This window comes from Triticum dicoccoides, chromosome 2B (genome assembly GCF_002162155.2).
Source record: "Triticum dicoccoides isolate Atlit2015 ecotype Zavitan chromosome 2B, WEW_v2.0, whole genome shotgun sequence".
In the NCBI taxonomy this organism is placed as follows: domain Eukaryota; kingdom Viridiplantae; phylum Streptophyta; class Magnoliopsida; order Poales; family Poaceae; genus Triticum; species Triticum dicoccoides.
This window is the reverse complement of record NC_041383.1, coordinates 666,584,120-666,603,437: the sequence shown is the minus strand read 5'-3', so window position 1 is coordinate 666,603,437 and position 19,318 is coordinate 666,584,120. Positions and strand designations below refer to the sequence as shown.

Sequence of the window (19,318 nt, the reverse complement as noted above, 5' to 3'; positions counted from 1 at the left end):
TTTTTTCTCTAAGGTCAAAGTTATCACGGTGTTTGTGCATGAGTTATCAGGTCTCCGATGTGTAAATTATCATGTTATTTTCGCATAAGCTACCAGACGTGTATTATACCACATGCAGCCAGATAACTACGAAAATGAACCATGTTGATAACTATAGTACATCTAGCCCGACAACTGCATAGTAACCATGTTGGTAGCTATAGTACATCTAGCCCGATGACTACAAAATAACCATGTTGGTAACTATAGTACATCTACCTCGATAACCACAAAATAACCATGTTGGTAACTATAGTACATCTGGCCCGATAACTACAAAATAACCATGTTCGTAACTATAGTACATCTAGCCCGATAACTTCAAGAAACTACTGCCGTCTTGTTTTCCTGAGCTAGACACAAAGCCTAACAAAACTTAAAGCACCAAAAAACAGAGTCCTCCGCCGGCAAGCGTCGGGATCCACCGCACGCCCATGGCGATAAGGCCACCGGATATGTGGTAGATCGATGGCGCCGCCGACGGGAGGTAGAAATCCTAGCCGCATTTTTTGTCCGTTGAGAAGAGACTCATGGGACTGCATGATATTCTATGTTATTTACACAGAACTTGCCGGAGATATGTTTCTAACTTTTTTTCCAGGATCGAAGCTATCATTTGTACGTAAACTATCAAGTATGCGATTTAGAAATTATCATATTATTTTCATAGAAGTTACTAGTGTATGTTGCAAAACAACTTTTCTTTCCGGGTCAAAATTACCGTAGTATTTCCACGTAAATTAATAGGACCGTGGTGCGTGCGTAAAAATACCATGATATTTACATAGGAAGTTACCCGGGCATATTTTCAACTTGTTTTTCCTTAGGTCAAATTACCAATAGAAGCTACCCAGCTCTTTCTTTTTGCAGGGTAAAAAAACATATTTTCTTTCGCTGGCGTGGGGTTTAAAAAGGTTACATTGTTATTTTCCACTTATAGGACATCAAATGAAGTTCGGTGGGTTGATTGTTGGCATCAAACAAATCCCAGCCGGGCTGGGTTCAATTTCCAGTCGACAGGAAAATAGCTTTCTCGCTTAAAAATAGCAACAAAATCGTTGCTTGTTTGATTGTTTGGCTCAACTAAGGATCCTAGGCGTAGACACCAAACTACCCACACTAATCAAAGTACAGCACTAGAGGAAAAAACAGGGAAATAGCTTTGTCGTGTACTAATATGACAGCAGTGTTTCAATACTGAACAACAACTTCGAGTGGCCGAGTTGGTCAGTGGAAACGTGCTGTCGGTTCATCCTTGTGCGCGAGACTAGGGATGGCAATAGATAGGGTATGGGTGGATACAACCTTCTTCTGACTAAACCCATACCCATAGAAATCTTCTATACCCACCCACTTCAATACCCATGGATATAAACTTATACCCATGTCCATACCCATCGGGTATCCTATACCCAATAGGTACATACAATGCATAGCATTTAAATTTTTAAAGGGTAGATAGACAAGTATAAATTTCAAGCGATGATGGGCAGGCAGTATAGCACCGATGCGGCCTCCTTCGGTGGGTGGCTTTTTGGAGGAATCATGCGAGTATGAGCAATAGCTAGTGGAAACCCTATGCAATGGGAGGTGACGATGGGAATCAGGAATCGCTGGATCAAGAGATTAATAGGAGTTCGGCGATGATAAATTCAGATTTCATTGTTTTGAGGAGATACATAGGATGTAGGAGGAGTGACGAGCATGTGCCTATAGGCACAGGCGGAGGACCCGGTAGGGCAAGGATGGGCAGCCGCCCTACCTTGATTGGTGCAAAACCAGGTAATACATGTACGTATTGCTCGTTCAGCTAGCTGGGTGAATTCGTCGTTGCCTCCTTGGAAAAAAGAAAAGGAGAAAGAAAGGCAGAGCACCAGAGCCTGCCATAGATCGCACGTGGGCTGCATTATTTAGCCCCTCAGTCGGTAATTACATGGATGATTAGCGACGCACACCGCTCCGACCTGATCACCCATATTTTACTATGGTGATTAGCGGCGCAGCTGCGTTGCCTGCAGCTGGTGGCGCGGCAACGTTGCTTGTAAAGGGAGAACATACAGTAGTTGAACAAGGAATGAAAATGAGACAGGTATAAATTTATGAAATTTTTACACTAATTGTGTTGTACTTCCTCCGTTTCTAAATATAAGTCTTTGTAGATATTTCACTGTGGACTACATACGAAGCACAATGAATGAATCTACACTCTAAAATGCATCTACATACATCCGTATGTGGTTCATAGTGAAATCTCTTCAAAGACTTATATTTAGGAACGGAGGGAGTAGTATATTTTACACCCTCGATATTACATTTGTGAACAGAGGGAGCAGCAATATTAGTAGCTTTTCTATGATTTGAGTTGCAGATTTAACAACAACAACAAAAATTGAGTTACTTGGTAGTGGCCATTTTTTATGTACTACTTGAGTCCGCCACACCTCAAATTATATCCGTCCTCCGCCACTGCCTATAGGCCTATGAGCTATAGCCAATTAAGGAGTACGGGATTTAGGGTTGGGCCATGGGAGTTGGATGTTGATCCCACATGTCATAGAAGTTATTTTTATTCATTAATTATCTATGAGTATCCATTAGGTTATCCATGGGCGCATTTTCATACTCATGCCCTACCCATATATTTTGCGGGTATGGATACCCATTACCTGTGGGTACAAAATCTCTCAAACTCTTACCTATGCCCGCTGTTTTCGGATAGGGTACCCGCGGGTACCATACCCGTGGGCAAAACTGCCATCCCTATGCGCGACGCAGGATCGAGCCTTGGCCGTCCTATGCGCCGAAGAGGAGCTCTTCAACATTGATCGGCTTTCGCGTGGGGTGTCGACCCTCGTAAATCCAGCCCCGAGCCCCCATGGAGGAGCTTCACGTTCACGTGCATGCCTCCGCGCCAGGGCTCTCTCTAGTCTCTCCTAGTTCTCTCCCGTCCCTGTGAGCGTGGCCATGCGATGCGCCCATGCCGTTGTGCCATTGAACGCGATCCAGAATCCACGTACCCAGCGCCCGGCCGGCTGCAGCACACGCAACACGACACAGTACGTGGACACATGGATGGATCGCACGCCCCGTCCGATCCATCGGGTGTCGGGGGACCAACGCAACTCGCAAGGATTACCACGTCCGTCCTACTCCTTCCGACGACCTAACTCGATCGCAGGAAGAAGCGTTTGCGTGATCGCGGCGCGCACTCGCCTGGGCGCACATGCCCGTCGCCGGTCCTGCCGGGCGTTGCGAAACCGCTTTGCACCACACACGCACGTACGACGCACGGCCGCGCCCACCGACTGGTCTGGACGACCACATGCCGCCGGTAGGTACCAAGCCTACGTCCCCCCGTCCTCGTCCATGATCCGTCCACCCAAACCCAATGGCCCAAGCTATAGCTATCCGATGCCGATGCCGATGCGATGCGAGGTGACGAGGTGTGGTAGTAGTACCATGCAACAAGCCCTCGCTTTCCGTCGCATGATGCGCCCTCGTCCCGTCGTCTCGTCCACTCGTGCTGCACCAGAACCAAAGAAAAGAGAGCACACCCACCCTGAATCCCGATCCATCTGCGTGCCAAACCACACGCCAGAGTTGCCGGTACACCACTGACGTATAGTAGGTACCCTGCACTAGGACAGACTTAAAACGGTACCGCCGCGTCGCGTGCTTCCCAGACCAGCAACACGGCCCCACGCTCAAGGGTTCACAGCCTGTTCCTCCACCAACCCCGGAAGCTTTGCGCGGGCAGATCCAGCATCTCGCATCATCGCACTTTCTCCTCCTGCTTAAGCAAATCATCGGTGCCCATGCATCTTGACCAGACCAGGGGAGGCGAACCGTGCCCCCTTGCGTCTCATCTCAGCACGCCAAAGCAAGTCGAAAAGAGGAAACAGGAATGGCTATCCACGCCCCGAATGCTCCCATAACTTGCCCATCCATCAAAAGGAGGATGCTACTCGTCGGAGGATTGCGGCGGAAGCTATGCCCGGATCGGGGAAGGATTGCCGCCACCCCCACCTCAAAGCAAAAACACGCGAGGCGCTGCTCTCAACTCCATCCAGCCATGTGACGGATTGACACATCAAGTAAAAGAGCATCGCATACATTTACTTATATGATGGCCAAAAAAGGGAAGATTATTTCAACAGTAATTGCGCGGGAAACAGTTAGACCATCGAGGGTATAGAAAACTTCGTACAGTTCCGGCCGACACACGGCAAAACAAAGAAAGAAAATTAAGCAAAGCGCTGTGAAATCACGGGAAGAAAAATAAACAAGTAGTGCTTCGTTCGTGCTGCACGGCGATGATAGTGAAGGCAGCATCCATACAAAACGAGCGAGCAAGCAGGCGGCGGTCAGCTCAGAGACGCATTCGGTCGGTTCACTCATCTGTGATGATTTGAGGACGTCCGTCGTGGGCCAGACCAGAGAGCTTCGGCAAAAATCAGCAGAGATCAGGCCGGCCGGCGGACGACGTTCACCTTCACCGGGAGTATATACCGTTGGGCGAGCGGGAGCCGGCGGTGGTGGAGAAGTCGGAGCTGGTCACCGGGATGGAGATGGACAGCTTGGTGGCCGAGAAGGCGTTGCTGCTGTTGTTGGCATCGTGGTCCTGCAGCTCCGGCCACGAGTCCCTGTCCTTGGGCCACTCGTCGAAGAAGGGCCGCAGCGTCTGGTTCTCCTGCTTCACCGCCGAGTCGTCGTCGTCGGAGCCGCCGCCGCCGCCGAAGAAGGACAGAGGCTCCCTCTCCGTCTTGGCCAGCGAGCAGATCGCGCTCTGGTCAAGGTCGCCCAGGGTGCCCAGCATGGGGTAGCTGGCGAGTGAGAAGGATGAGTTCTGGGCCGGCATCAGGCGGCATGAGTAGTTCTCCATGGCGGTCTCCATGGCCGCAGAGATGAACTGGTTGTGCTCCTCCATCGCCGAAGTCCTAAACCCATAGGCAGAATACCTGAGTTGCACAAGTTAGCTCACAATCACATAGCACTTAATCATTCATGCACACATAATGGTGTTCTCCTCACTGTACTGGAGTTCTATACTAGCTGAAACTTATTGGACAGTGATGATCAGGGATATACGGTAGGCTTCACGTTTCTTGGCTACTAGACAAAACAAAAGGGACATGGCAATTGTTGCTGCACATTTTAAAGCAGGAGCTCGTGACAGAGTAAAACAAAACAATACAAAACAATACTACAAAAGTAGAAAGCCAGACATCTAAGCAAGCATGATTGGCAGCAACGCAGCATCATGCATGTGCTGACTGCCCCGCAGGTAGGTAACCCTACTACAAAGACAGAGCTTCGGTAAAGGGACATTGCTGGTAACTCATCACAAAGTTCTGATGAAGCAAACCCCAGAAATAAAAGCTTAGGATGGATGGATGGGCAAAAGGTCATGGGCTTCCATAATAATCATGCTAGCCTTTTCAGATGGTTTCATGTGCAGGGAAAGGCAGAAACCGGTAAGTTTTGCTGGAGCAGAACTGACATTATTTTCTAGCCAAACCCAAACATGAAAAACAAACATGGGTCAGCAGAGGAAGAAAGGCAGCAAAAATAAATGCCAGGTCTAAGATGGAGCAGGAGCAGGGAGCAGCAGGGGCTAGGTCTGAGCATAAAACCCAGATACAGTTTCATCTCTTGCAGGCAGAGTATGCGTGTGAATCTTGTTTAGAAGAACGCTCTGCTCTGAACTTGCATCAGAGCAGAGCAGAGCACCACTCTGTTTCGCAATCTTCCCAGGCCAAAATCTGGCCCCAGAGAGCATGGCCAGATATACTACTGCAAAGCAATTACCTAAGCAAGCACAGATCACAGTAGTACTAACGGTGTCAGAAGAGCACTAGTGCTAGTCTGATTCAACACAGGCTCTGCTTGTCCACTGATGCAATCAAGCACAAAAATGGGAACATCACATGTTATCGGCCCTGACACCAACGACTAGGTAAAGAAAAACTAATCAGCACGGCAGCAGAGCATGCAGAGAAGATAAAAACAGCAAGTGATCAGCAGGACAGCAGAGCATGCATAGAAGGTAAATGGAGATCACCTGAAATCTTTGTTTCCGGCGGCACCAGCGGTCGCGTAAGGCGAAGCAGCATTGTCCATGTGCAGCTGAGCAGATCCCACGGCGAAGGAGCCGCCGCCGCCAGTGGCGATCGCCGGATACGGCGAGTGGCTGTGGAACGCGGCGGCGCTGGCGGCGGGGGCGTGCTGCTGCAGCTGCTGGGAGTGGGAGTGGTGGGGCGTGGCGACGAGCTGCGTTTCCACAGGCTTTCTTGAACGGTTGCGGCCGCGGTGCATGTGGCGCTCGCAGTACTTGGAGTCCTGGGCGGCCTCCTTGGAGCACCGCCACTTCTTGCCGTCCGTCCGCCGGCACCGCCCCGGCTCCGGATCCAGCTTCTTCCCGAAGTAGGAACCGTACCCGACTGCAACACACAGGAAAACCACGCACAAACCCAAGTCAACAATGATGCGACGGCTCATGCATATGGACCAAAAACCAAATCAGGAGGAGACGCCTCCCATTCCGACGCAAGACGAAAGAATAACGCGTCTAGTCTCAGGCCGTGGCAATCAGTCATGCCGCCGGCCGGCCGGGGGCGAGAGCCGTCGCTGTCGGCCGTCCTGGATCTATCTGTTTGTCCACCCAACCAATCATTCATTTACCCCGCAGGAACGAGGAAACGCGAAATTATTTCCGGGGAAAGGAGGAACTGTGCGCATCTACTACAGAGCAGAGGTTGATTATTGATCTTTTTTCTCGTTGGTCCATGTGATGCGACGCAGGACGGCTCGCTGAAATCGTCCGTGGCATGGCAGGACCAGCTCCGGCAGTGAGTGAATGCGTGGGTAAGGCTCCCAACAACCAGACAGGAATAACCCCCATGACAAGGAAGGACCAATAAACTACTCCACTTTTTAGCCTGGGCCAAGCAAAGACTCAACTAGTGCCATCTAATCAAATCGAAGCACATGAGGCTTCTTGAATCCCAAATAAATTAAAAGACCCACCGAGACAGGAGATGCTACTAGATGGTAGTAGTAGGTGGTAGGAGCAAATCTTGAACAGGGCGCGGGGCTTCTTGGATTAGAATAATGGGACCTTTGCTCGGCCAAATCCGGGAGAGGATTAACAAATGACCGGGAGCAATTAACAAAGAGACGAGCTAGGGGGGCGAGTACACCTGAATCTCTCGATCCCAATAAACAACCCGAGCAAATCGCATGGGCGAATGCAAAAGCATGTAGATAGAAATACTCTGCCGAGGTACGAGGAGGAGGAGGTACTTACAGGCGTGGTGGTGGTAGAAGCGCGAGGCGAGGGAGTCGAAGCCGCGGCGGATGGGGAGGAGGAGATCCGGCGGGACGGGGACGCCGGCGACGAGGTACTTGTAGATGAGCGCCTGCTGCTCCAGCTCCTCGTACTGCGCCGCCGTGAAGGTCGCCGGCCTCGCAGCCCACCTCGCGCCGCTCATCGTGTGCTGCTGCTGCTGCTGATGCGCCGTCTCCTCCCCTACCCTGCGCACACACACGAACACAAAGACGCCGGAGCCGGTCACCGCATTAGCTAACACCTCGACATAGAGCTCGCCAGATATAAAGAAAGAAGAGAGGAGAGGGAGTTGGCCGGCCGGCTTACGAGTAGAGAGGGGAGGAGCGGCAGAAGGGGAAGATGGGGGAGGAGCGGTGGTGGTCGGCTGCCGGCGACAGGGAGGCAAAGGGCATCGCCATATATGCTCTCTCTCCTCTGCTGCGGCTGCGGCTGCGGCTGCTGCTGCTGCTGCTGCTTGGCTCCGGTCCGGTCCGGCCTCTCTTTTAATGTGCCGTGCTTTTGCCTTTTACTACTTGCCTGGTGGCGCTGTGCTGTGTGTGTCTCTTTCCCTCGCTGCGCAGGGGTGGCCTCGATCTGCCTGGTGGAAGTGAGACGACGAGGGGGGGCAATGGGATGGATATATAGGAGGAGCCCTGCCGAGGTGGTGATAGGCGCGGCAGCGGCAGCGCCGTGTAGGGGTGAGGCCGACACAGCAGGGTTCCATCTTAGAGCCACTCTGGACAAGACTTGCATGCTCCCTTCTCATGCTCCTATCCGTACTCCCGCGTACGTGGCTTTCTTATGTGCAGTCAGGCTGTAAGAGCATCTCCAGCCGTTGGCCCTAAGGGGACTCGTAAAATCGCCGCCTGGGACGAGCCGGCGCTAAAAATCGGCGTGGGGGCGAGTGGGTTTCCAGCCGCTGACCCACGGCCGCCCCGCAGACGCCGTTTATGTTTTTAAAAGAAAGGCATTTAGCAAAGTTTGTCAAATTGAACAAATTATTTGGCTAAAGTTTGGCAAACTGGGCATATATTCGACATGTTCGACATTTTACATAGCAAAGTTATTTAAAAAAAAGACCGCAATTACAACTTAAGGGCCGAAGAAGTCGCTGAGCACGACGAAGTCGCCGACGTCGCCGCCGTCGTCGTCGGCGGCCTTCTCCTCCTTGACGCAGCCGCCCGTGCTGGACACCTGCCCGGCGTCGCCCTGGCGGACCGGTGGCGGCGGCGGCGCGTCGTCGTCGCTGTCGTCGAGGACGACGACGCCTCCCTCGTCGCGGCCCCGACACCGAACTTTGAACTGCTCGTAGGCACGGCACTGGCGCTCCATCTCCATGCGCACCCAATCATAGCGCGCCCATTTCAAGGCCGCCGCATCGTCGAGCTCCCCGCCTGTGATCCCGGGCTCCGTCTTCACGACGGCGAGCTCCGGCTCCGTCTTCGGTTTGACGTAGCGTGGAGGAGCCGAGGAGAAGGCGCGCCGGACGCCCTCAGTGATGACGATGTCGGCGCTGCGGGTGCGTCGGCCGAGCGGCATCTCCGCTGCGGGCTCAGCCTTGACGCCAAACACCGCCGGCGAGCCGGAAGAATGGGAAGAGGGGCAGGAGGAGAAGTGAGAGGAGGAAGTCGAGGAGGAGCCGAACCTCCTGGGCATCCATTGCCCAGCGCTCCGGCGGGGGACCAAGGCGGCCGCCGCGGCAGGGTATGCCAGCGGCGGGTCATTGCCGCCCTCGAGGTACTCCAGCATGTCGTGGAGCGAGCGGCCGGGGGCGCCCCACCATACGCAGCGGCCCTCGCCGTTCTTGACGCCCCCCACCACCGACGCCCCGTTGGTGGACGCCAGCCTCTGCGCCTGGCGGCACTGGAAGTACGTCGCCCACGACGCGTGGTTGTGGGCGGTGTACTGGGGGAGGGTGCGCTGCTCCTCCGTCAGGGACGCTCACACGCGGTCGACCTCGGCGGCGAAGTTGGCGGGGCACGCTTCAACATCGGGCACCGGGGGAATGGGGACGCCCCCGTTGCTGAGCCTCCACCCCGTCGGCCCGGCGCGCATGTCCGGTTACGCTGGGATGTTCGCCTCGAAGAGTAGCCAAGCCTCCCACTCATGGAGCGAGCGGGGGCCGAAGCCGTTGGCCGCCGCCACATCGCCGGGGAATACCGCGGCCATCGGATGTCTTGGGAGAGAGGGAAGGGAAGCTGCGCACGGGGAGAGAGCCAGAGCTCGGCGACGGTCGGTGGGCGGCCGTGGGCTGGTGTGGCCAGAGGCGAGGGGGAGGCACTGGTTTTTATAGCCCCGCGCTGTGTGTACGCCTGGCGGGAGGGGAGGCGTCGCCCGTGACGAGGAATCAATGACAAGGCTGACCGGCGGCAACCTTGCCATTGATTCTACGCTGGAAACCGAGGCGTTCCGAGGACGACGAGGCGCGCGTCGCTGACTCGACGGGCCCGCGGCTTTTTCGCGCCAAAACGGCTCGCCCCGGCGCTCCCGGGCGCCCCCAGCGCGCCGGATTCGGTCTGGGTTGGCCGGCGCTAATTTCGGCCCAAACCGGCGAAAAACGGGCTCCTGGAAATGCGATTGGGCCGTTTTTCGGTGCCGGCGCGAAAAAATCGCCGGGGAGAGGGGGCGTGTTGGGGACGCGGGTGGAGATGCTCTAACATTCGGCCATGTGTCAGCCATGCAAACCATATCCAATGGATAGCAATGCTCTAAAGCAAAACATCCTCCACACTTACGCCTGTGCATCCATCCAACACAACTGGACAACAAAAGTGCTTCGGACAGTGCAGAATTGATTAGTGGCAGCAGAGAAAGAAAAATGCATCAGGTAATTTCAGCAACTAGTGTTATGAGTGAACCATATAAGACAAAGAAATATGCTCCAGACTTTGCTGCTAGGCATCTATCCAGCACAACAAAAACAAGACAAATGCTTCAGACTTGGATGATTTCAGCCATTAGAAAATACAAATAGCAGTTCTTCAGTTAGTTATCAATACAAATATTAGTTTTCAGTTAGTTAGCAATGCAAATAGCAATTTTCAGTTAGTTAGAAATACAAACAGCAGCAAATACTGTACATACATTAGAAAATTTGTTACTGTATACACACTGAATAAATGTTGTACATACATTAGAAGAGATAAGGTACAGAGTTATGTAAATAAATGAACCAAGAAATTGCAGAGAAACAGCAAACAAGACAATATTAGCCCCACTTGTCATTCAGTATTTCTTCAGATTTCTTAAGGACAACAAGACACCTTTCAATGAAATTCAGTATCACTTATCATTGAAATTTAGTACCACTTGACATTCAAATTCAGAAACAATCCTTCAAGTGTGGAAATTTGGCCATTTCACGTCTACACTTAGGCCATAAAATACTATATTAGCCCCAAAATACTATTAGGTAACCATGTCCAAAATACTATCTAATGAACTTGCATGCTAGAACATATTAACATCATCGCAAGGTGGAGCCATCAACAGTTGGGTGAAACTGATGATGCCATTGCCCCCTTGAAGCTCCAAATTTGCTCCTTTGTCGTTTTCATACTTCTCATTTTGTACTTGAGGCTGGACACCACCCTTTTCTTTTGCCGCACACCAACCTTTTTCTTTTGTTGCTGCCAATGCAAAATATAGTAATTATTTTACAAATGAATAATACAACATATCATGCACCGTTTGCAGCATACCTTTGCTCCCTTTTTTATTGGTGTGGTAGCTTTAGTTGGTTTGTGCTTCCTCTTGAGAAATTTATCAAGCCAATTTTTCTTTCTCCTTAAGTTTGATGAGTGAACCTCTTTCTTCTTCAACCGTGCAGAACTAAGTAACTCATCTATTTGCTGCATTTTTGGGTCAACATTTTCTTTGTCTTTATACGGTTCGGTCAAAGCACTAAGGGCTGCATTGAGTAACTCTTCTATGCGTGGAGCAACGGAATCAAGTGCACTTTCGAGTACCACACAACATTCCGGAGAGTTGGCTGCTCTATGTGGCATATTGTGAAATTTATGAGACAGATCCTTGTATCGAAGTTGAGCTTCTAATTTTGGATTTTCCACCACGTTCCTTCCTTGCCTACCTTGTATACTGATACGTCTCCAACGTATCTATAATTTATGAAGAATTCATGCCATGTTTACAATAGTTTTATATGATTTGATTAGAACTAACCCGGACTGACGTTGTTTTCAGCAGAACTACCGTGGTGTTGTTTTTGTGCAGAAATAAAAGTTCTTGGAATGCGCTGAAAATCAACGGAGATTTTTTGGAAAATATAAAAAATACTGGAACAAAAATCTACCGGAGGGGAGTCCCGTGGGCCCCACGAGGGTGGAGGGCGCGCCCCTGTGCCTCGTAGACTTCCCGTGGGGCCCGCTGACTTGTTCTCGACGCCAACCTCTCCTATAAATGCCCAAACCTCCAAAAAATAACCTAGATCGGAAGTTCCACCGCCGCAAGCCTCTGTAGCCACGAGAAATCAATATGGACCCTCTCTGGCACCCTGCCGGAGGGGGCCATCATCACTGGAGGCCATGGGGAAGGATCTCGGAGGGGCCATCATCGTCATGAAGGCCAAGGACCAGAGGGGGAACCTCTCCCCATCCAGGGGGGCATGGAGGAGGAAGCACAAGGGGGAGAACTTCTCCTCCTCTCTCTCGGTGGCGCCGGAGTGCCATCGGGAGGGGAATCATCACCACGGTGATCGTCTTCGTCAACATCATCATCATCCTCATCCCTTTTACACGGTCCACTCTCCCGCACCCCGCTGTAATCCCTACTTGAACATGGTGCTTTATGCCACATATTATGATCCAATGATGTGTTGGAGTCCTATGATGTTTTGAGTAGATATCCTTTGTCTTTGGGTTGATTGATGATCTAGATTGGTATGAGTTGTATGTTTTATTTTGGTGTTGTCCTATTGTGCCCTCCGTGTCGCGCAAGCGTGAGGGATTCCCGTTGTAGGGTGTTACAATATGTTCATGATTCGCTTATAGTGGGTTGCTTGAGTGACAGAAGCATGAACCCGAGTAAGGTGGTTGTTGCGTATGGGATAAAGGGGACTTGATATGTTAATGCTATGGTTGGGTTTTACCTTAATGATCTTTAGTAGTTGTGGATGCTTGCTAGAGTTCCAATCATAAGTGCATATGATCCAAGAAGAGAAAGTATGTTAGCTTATACCTCTCCCTCATATGAAATTGCAATGACGACTACCGATCTTGTTAAGAATTGCCTAGGATAATTCCGCATACCGACCTATCAATATTCCACACACGCTATTTATAATATTTAGTAATATATTCTAACTTTATGATAACAACACCTACTTTTATATTTTAGCTCTCCGATATCATGCAAAGTTATCCTCTTCATACCCACAACATAGTTCTATTTCTCGTTTCTAGTTGGAAGCAAATGTTCGGTGTACGTAGAGTCGTATCGGTGGCAGATAGGACTTGAGAGAATATTGATCTTACCTTTAGCTCCTTGTGGGTTCGACACTCCATGCTTATCACTTCCACCTTTGGAAATTGCTACGATGATTCCCTACACTTGGGGATTATCATATACTACCATTGCGTGCTTCTCTTGTCCATCTCTTTAAGAGATAATGTATTGGCAATGTCTTTATATTCATCAAATCAAAAACTTTTAGACCATGCCCACACAATATCCCTGTACTATTAAACATTCCACAACTACATGAAACCGTTTGGGTCGAAGGATCACCTATCACTATGCGCTCCTCCTCAAACTGCAAATCACCGTGCAAACTCCCAATAGCAACCGTAAATTTACTATTTCCATCCAATACTCTACAACATGCAGCCATTGATCTTTCATACTCACCTTGGAAAGCTTCAAAAATAATTGGAGTGTACACTTTGCTTGCTTGCACCAACATAGGTGTGCACATCTTAATTCTTGGAAACTTCTTCCTCGCCTAGAATTCAGATTCTAATTCCTTTGTTCTTTTTACTTCCACTGTCCTCTCAAAATGCATCAAGAATCGCACAATATGAAAATCTGACTTCAAATGATTCTTCAACGCATTGTTGAAGCTCTCACTTAATTTTGTGTCTCACTCCCAAACTAAAGATATCTCTCATATAACATTCAACCCACTTTTCTTTGACCTTGTAGATACAATCCAGTCAGGTTTGCTTATGCACTTTTAGCCTCATATTGCCAAACGCTTCTTCAAATGCTATCTTGTCCTCATAGCCATACATACAAACACTAAAATCAGTGAGGATATGAGACTCTTCTTCTTCATCCTCCACTTCATCTCTCTCGTCCACTTCATCTTCCTCATCACCCTTCACTGGAGATAAATGTTTGCAAGCATTTTGCATTATGTGAAAGGTGCACAACCCGTGATATGATTTCGTGAAGACTATATCTATGGCTTTTCCCATTGCTATGTCTTGATCTGTATAGATAGTCCTAGGCTGCCTTCTATTATGTGCAGCTAGAAATGTCTCAAATAGCCATATACATGAGTCACGGGTTTCATCAAACATTAATGCAGCACCAAAAATGGTTGTTACTCTAAACTGGTTGAGCCCAAGAGAAATACCAAATGGCCTATACTCTTTATTTGTGCCAAATGTAGTGTCAAATGTGACAACATCGCCGAAGTGTGCATAGTCAAGTAGCATTATGGCATCAACCCAGAATATGTTGGATATATTCTCCTCGCAATCCAACTGCAAAGCATATTGGAATGATGGATTCTTGGCTATTTTGTCACGGAAAAACTTCAGCATACTACCAGCCTGTCCATAAGCCAACTCCCTCCGCCGCTTGCTTCGCAAATGATTCTTTTGGTCACGACAAGTGTAACCAAGGTTAAGCGGCCCACCACTTGACAACAAGCAAGCTCATGTGCGGATTTTGGCATAATTCCAGAATCATCGGCGGCCTCTATCTCGAAAGCTTGCAGGTCTGAAATCCTCCTTTGTGATGCCAACAAATGGCGAGTTTGTGGCAATTGAAGGTAGTGGTTGTGTTCCATCACAACATCAGTAAAATCATAATTTTCTGCCGCTCGATCCAATGTGATACTCATCCGAACTCTACAATCAGTTCTTGTTTCAGCTTTAAAATGCTTTGGCTCACGATCGGGTTGGCCTTTCCTTTGAAGACCCTCATTGGAGCAAACAAATCTGCATGAAGTCACTTTTCCATCAAATTTGCTTTTGTTGGTGCATCTTTTCCTCACATCAAAGCCTATGTGACCCCCATATTCTACCCAAAACACCCAAGCCTCACCCGAATCTCTGAATCTCATACCGAATTGAGGTGTCCTCTTGTCAATTCTTTCATTGCACAACACTTTCACAGTTGCATAATACCCAAATTCTGCCGAAATTCATAACAACATGTATAATTAGTGGCAGACCTATATGGATACTAAACAATACAATAAGACATGTACAGATGCAAAAGAAAGGAAGCATCGGAACCTCTCTAAATTGAACTGAAGGCCGGACTAGGAACTAGTCATCATGGCATATATAGGATTGGGCTTCATGTGCACATTAGTTCATAAACTGGAACTAGTCATCATGGCATGACCACCATAAATAAAAAATTACAGAGAACTAGCAAATGTGCAGGTTTCTTGTCCTCTCTAATTTCTTGTTACTAAATCAAACAACGTTGCTGAGATGTGATGTTGTATACTTGTCACTAAATCAAACAACATTGCAAAGGAGCTATATTATATACTTCAATTTTATAAACAGGAGCAGAGATAAGCACTGTAGTTTCAGAGATGTGGGTATGCTGTACGAATAAGAACATCTTCGTCCAAAGCAAAGTTTAAGAAAAATGTTAGTCTGAATATGAACAGGTAGGGGATTCATGACAAAATCGTCCGATGAGATTCACCTAGAATCGCGTGTTGCGGTGGCGGCGGCTCTCTTCCCTCCTCTATGGCAACGCCGCAGCCCCTCGTCACCTTCCTCTGCGGCGGCGCTGCCCCTGCTCGCACTCCTCCGCGACGGTGTTGGGCTGCCTCGCTTCCACCACCGGGGCGCAGTTTTCCTCCCTCTCCCCTACGTGGCAACTCGTCGTCACCTCCTTCGCGACTGTGACGATCTCCTTCCACTCTTTCGTCTGCGTCGCGTCGTGGGAGAGGAGGAGGCTCCGACAAATCCCTACTTTTGCCTGCCATAGTCCCCCGTGCTCCCCTTAAGTCTATAGCTATGTCTTGTTTTCACTTCGCCAATGTAACGCGTCGGATATGGTTTGGATGGCTGATACAAGGCCGAATGTTACAGCGCGACTGCACAGAGGGAAGTCACCTAATCTCGGTCCCTAAAAATTTGTGCCATAAATTTCATTTGAGGGATCCTCATAAACGAATTTGTGCTATCGCGCACAGCACGACAGAATAGATCCGCTCAAAATGACACTGTAAATTTAAAACAAAGTTCGCGCAATGAATAGTTCACCACCGGAGTTCATCGTACATTCAAACATAAAAACATAGATCAAACTAATCTAAACCTAGCAAGCCTGAGGGAGGTCTCCCGGTATCGTATAACCTCCACTATATTTTGCCTTTATTTACCTCAGTTTGATCCATGGTTATCTTTTGCTTTAGATGAATAAAAGTTTAGTTCGATCCTTTCTTTTGAAAGCTTGCTTAGTGATGTATCTTTGTAATCGTGTGCGAGATATATAATAAAGTTTAGTTTGAGTTTTGCTTTCTTTACTTTCATGTTTCAATAAAAAGAAAGGAAATAAATGAAAAAGATCATATACCAATCTTATGGTAAGTAATGACACCACATAAGGAAAATTATAAGTAGAAAATTTTATTGGAGATTGACAAGCATAGCATTGGTCAATGATGCATTCATGAAAGAATTAATAAGGGAAGAGAAGATTCACATGCAAATACACTATCTTAGAAATCTTTTGTGATTGTGAGCCCCCATCAAAATATTATATGCCAAAATTGTTGACGTTGGACATGGAAGACAACATACAGATTTATGGTTGTTCATATTCACAAAGAAGTTATATTGTCATAGATCCTTCAACATGTGGTGCTGGCCCCCCATCTTTGCTAGCCAAAAATTCCGCACCAAGTAGAGATACTACTTGTGCATCCAAAAACACTTAAACCCAAATCTTATTTTCAAGAGTCCACCATGCCTACCTAAGGATTGAGTAGGATCCTTCAAGTAAGTTGTCATCGGTGCAATAGGTCAATAAAAATTGCTTCTAAAAGTGTTAGATCATTTAGTGTAAGAGAAAATTGAGCGTTGTACGTACTTGTGATGACAAAGAATAAAAGCGACAAACTGCATAATAAAGGTTGCTATCACAAGGGGCAATATAACGTGACGTTCTTTTGCACTAAGGGATTGAGCATACAACCAAAAAGTGCATGGCAACCTCTGCTTCCCTCTGCGAATGGCCTATCTTTTACTTTTATGTATTTACATTCATGCAAGAGTCAAAGTTTTTCTCCCTATTCCTTTTTATTTTTCTCTTTTGGCAAGCATCATGTGGAGAGGAAAGATCTTGGCACATATATCCAGTTGGATATGGGTAGCATAAGTTATTATTGTTGACATCACCCTCGAGGTGAGTATGTTGGGAGGAAAAACTATAAGCCCCTATCTTTCTATGTGTCCGATTGAAACGTTTTTCTCATGTATATGCGGTGAGTGTTAGCAATCATAGAAGACTATATGATGGTTGAGTATGTGGACTTGCCCAAAAAGGCTCCGATACGTGACCCTTCCTGAAAAGATGATGAATTGTAGTTGCAAAGTTGACTGAGAACATAGTTTGTTGGCTTTCAATAGAGTTTATGCTTTATACTTCGATGTTGTGATGAATTGTTACTTGTTCATGAGAAGTCTATGATAAAGTTTTATATTAAGGTTTTTTTGACCTTGAAGACTGCAGGGCTTACACCCCACAGCATTTTATTAATAAAGAACAAAGAATAAATACAAAGTTCCTCAAGAGGGGGAACAAACAAAAAGAAAAGCTATATAAGAAAAGCTATAGTACTCTAAGAAAATAAAGAAAGCAATAAGAACTACAACTAGGAAAGAAAGAAGTTACAAAAAAAGAAGGCCCTCAAGGAGGCAGGAAATCAATCCATTTGAGTAGATCCTCCTTGTATATGGTCTTGATCCGGTGTGAAAGAAGAGTAATATCATGAATAAACCCATTTCTCCACTGCCTAAAAGTTGGGTTGACATGCCTAAAAGCCCTGTCATTCCTAGCTTTCCAGATATTCCACCATGCAAGAAAAACCACCTCTGAGAAAAAAGGCTTATTAAACTCCTTCCTTGAATATAAGGAAATTTGCACCATATCATTGCTATCCAACCAGGAAACTTGCAGGTAGTTCCAGATTCTCATACTAAAGTTACATTGGAAGAATAGATGATTCCTATCCTCAATTACTCCAGTTGGGCATATGACACAACTAGGTCCATCATTAATTCTCCAATGTCGTCTTTGAATCATATCCTTGGTGTTAACTCTATCCATAATGACCAGCCATGCAAACATTTTAATTGTCATGGTACAACAGCTTTTCCAAACCCGACTGAGTATGGTATTGGCAATAACAGGCTGGTGGACAAAATCATAGTACTTCTTTGCCGAGTACTCCGCCTTTTCCCATATCTCCAAGCCCATATAGCATTACAACCATTATCTAAGGAAGTCCCAGATAACAAGCTTGAAAGCTGATTAAACTCCCTAAAAGCCAGTTCAGACAATGGCAATGAAAAAATTTCCTGTTAATTTCCTGTCTATATCACTTCCATGATAGAAAGGTTCTTCTGCAGGCAAAAAGAGAAAAGCCTTGGAAACCTTTCTTGCAGAGGAATGCAAGATTGGTCAATCTCCCAATGATCAGACCAGAATAGAATAGAATCTCCTTTGCCAACAGTGAAAGAGGTAACAACCCTATACTTGTCCATTAATTTACAAATGTCCCTCCACCAGAATGAGCCACAGAGAATAGTGTCATGAGGAATTCTCTGAAAGTAATATGAGTCCCACACCAAACGGACCCATGGCACATCAGCTTTATTATAGAATTTATGCAGGTACTTAAGGAGCAGTCCATCATTCTGTAGTCCCAAATTCAGAATTCCAAGCCCACCCTTCATCTTGGGCCTACAGACAAGGGGCCAAGCAGCCAAAGAGTGCCCCTTCTCCTGACCATATTTCCTCCAGAGGCACTGTCTTTGAATCCTTTCTATCTGCTTAAGAATACCTTGATGCAAAGATAGACTGCAAAGGAAGAATATGGGCAGTGAAGATATCACTGAATTTACCAACTGCAGCCTACTGCCTTGTGGTAAAAACCAGGAACTAGCAGTTAGCCTTCTTTCCATACAGTCCACCAGAGGAAGCAAATCAACAATTTTGGGCCGAGTGGTTCCAACAGGAAGTCCCAAATCAGTAAAAGGCATAGAGCCAAGGTGACAGCCAAAAAGGGTAGCAAGTGCAGAAGCAATAGAGGATTCCACATTGATGGGGTACATTGAAGACTTATAGAAGTTGATTTGCAGTCCAGTTGCCAAGGAAAAGGAGTTGAGCACTGACTTGAGGGCCTCCAACTGAGCTAGGTCAGCATTCACAAACAGCAAAGTGTCATCTGCATACTGTACTACTGGATAATCAGGATCATGTGTTGGCAATGGCAAGGCAAGCAGGCCCCTATACAAAATATCATTGATCATGATTTGCAGAAGGTTAGCAGCAATCACAAAAAGCAGAGGAGAGATAGGATCTCCTTGCTTAACTCCACATATGCACTTGAAATGATTTCCAGGCACACTGTCGGTGTCAAAACCGGCGGATCTCGGGTAGGGGGTCCCGAACTGTGCGTCTAGGCGGATGGTAACAGGAGACAAGGGACACGATGTTTTTACCCAGGTTCGG

At 47.7% G+C, this 19,318-nt stretch overlaps 1 protein-coding gene across 1 annotated transcript; it reads right to left on the bottom strand.

The window, feature by feature from the left end:
- Positions 1 to 4,166: 4,166 nt before the first annotated feature.
- Positions 4,167 to 7,969, bottom strand: LOC119365489 (growth-regulating factor 3-like). The gene is made up of 4 exons (XM_037631130.1): positions 7,694 to 7,969; positions 7,346 to 7,572; positions 6,101 to 6,479; positions 4,167 to 4,997 (listed from the first exon to the last, which is right to left on the bottom strand). Exons 1-4 carry the CDS (start codon positions 7,783 to 7,785, stop codon positions 4,532 to 4,534), a joined length of 1,164 nt encoding a protein of 387 aa, XP_037487027.1. The 5' UTR covers positions 7,786 to 7,969; the 3' UTR covers positions 4,167 to 4,531.
- Between the last annotated feature and the right edge of the window lie 11,349 nt (positions 7,970 to 19,318).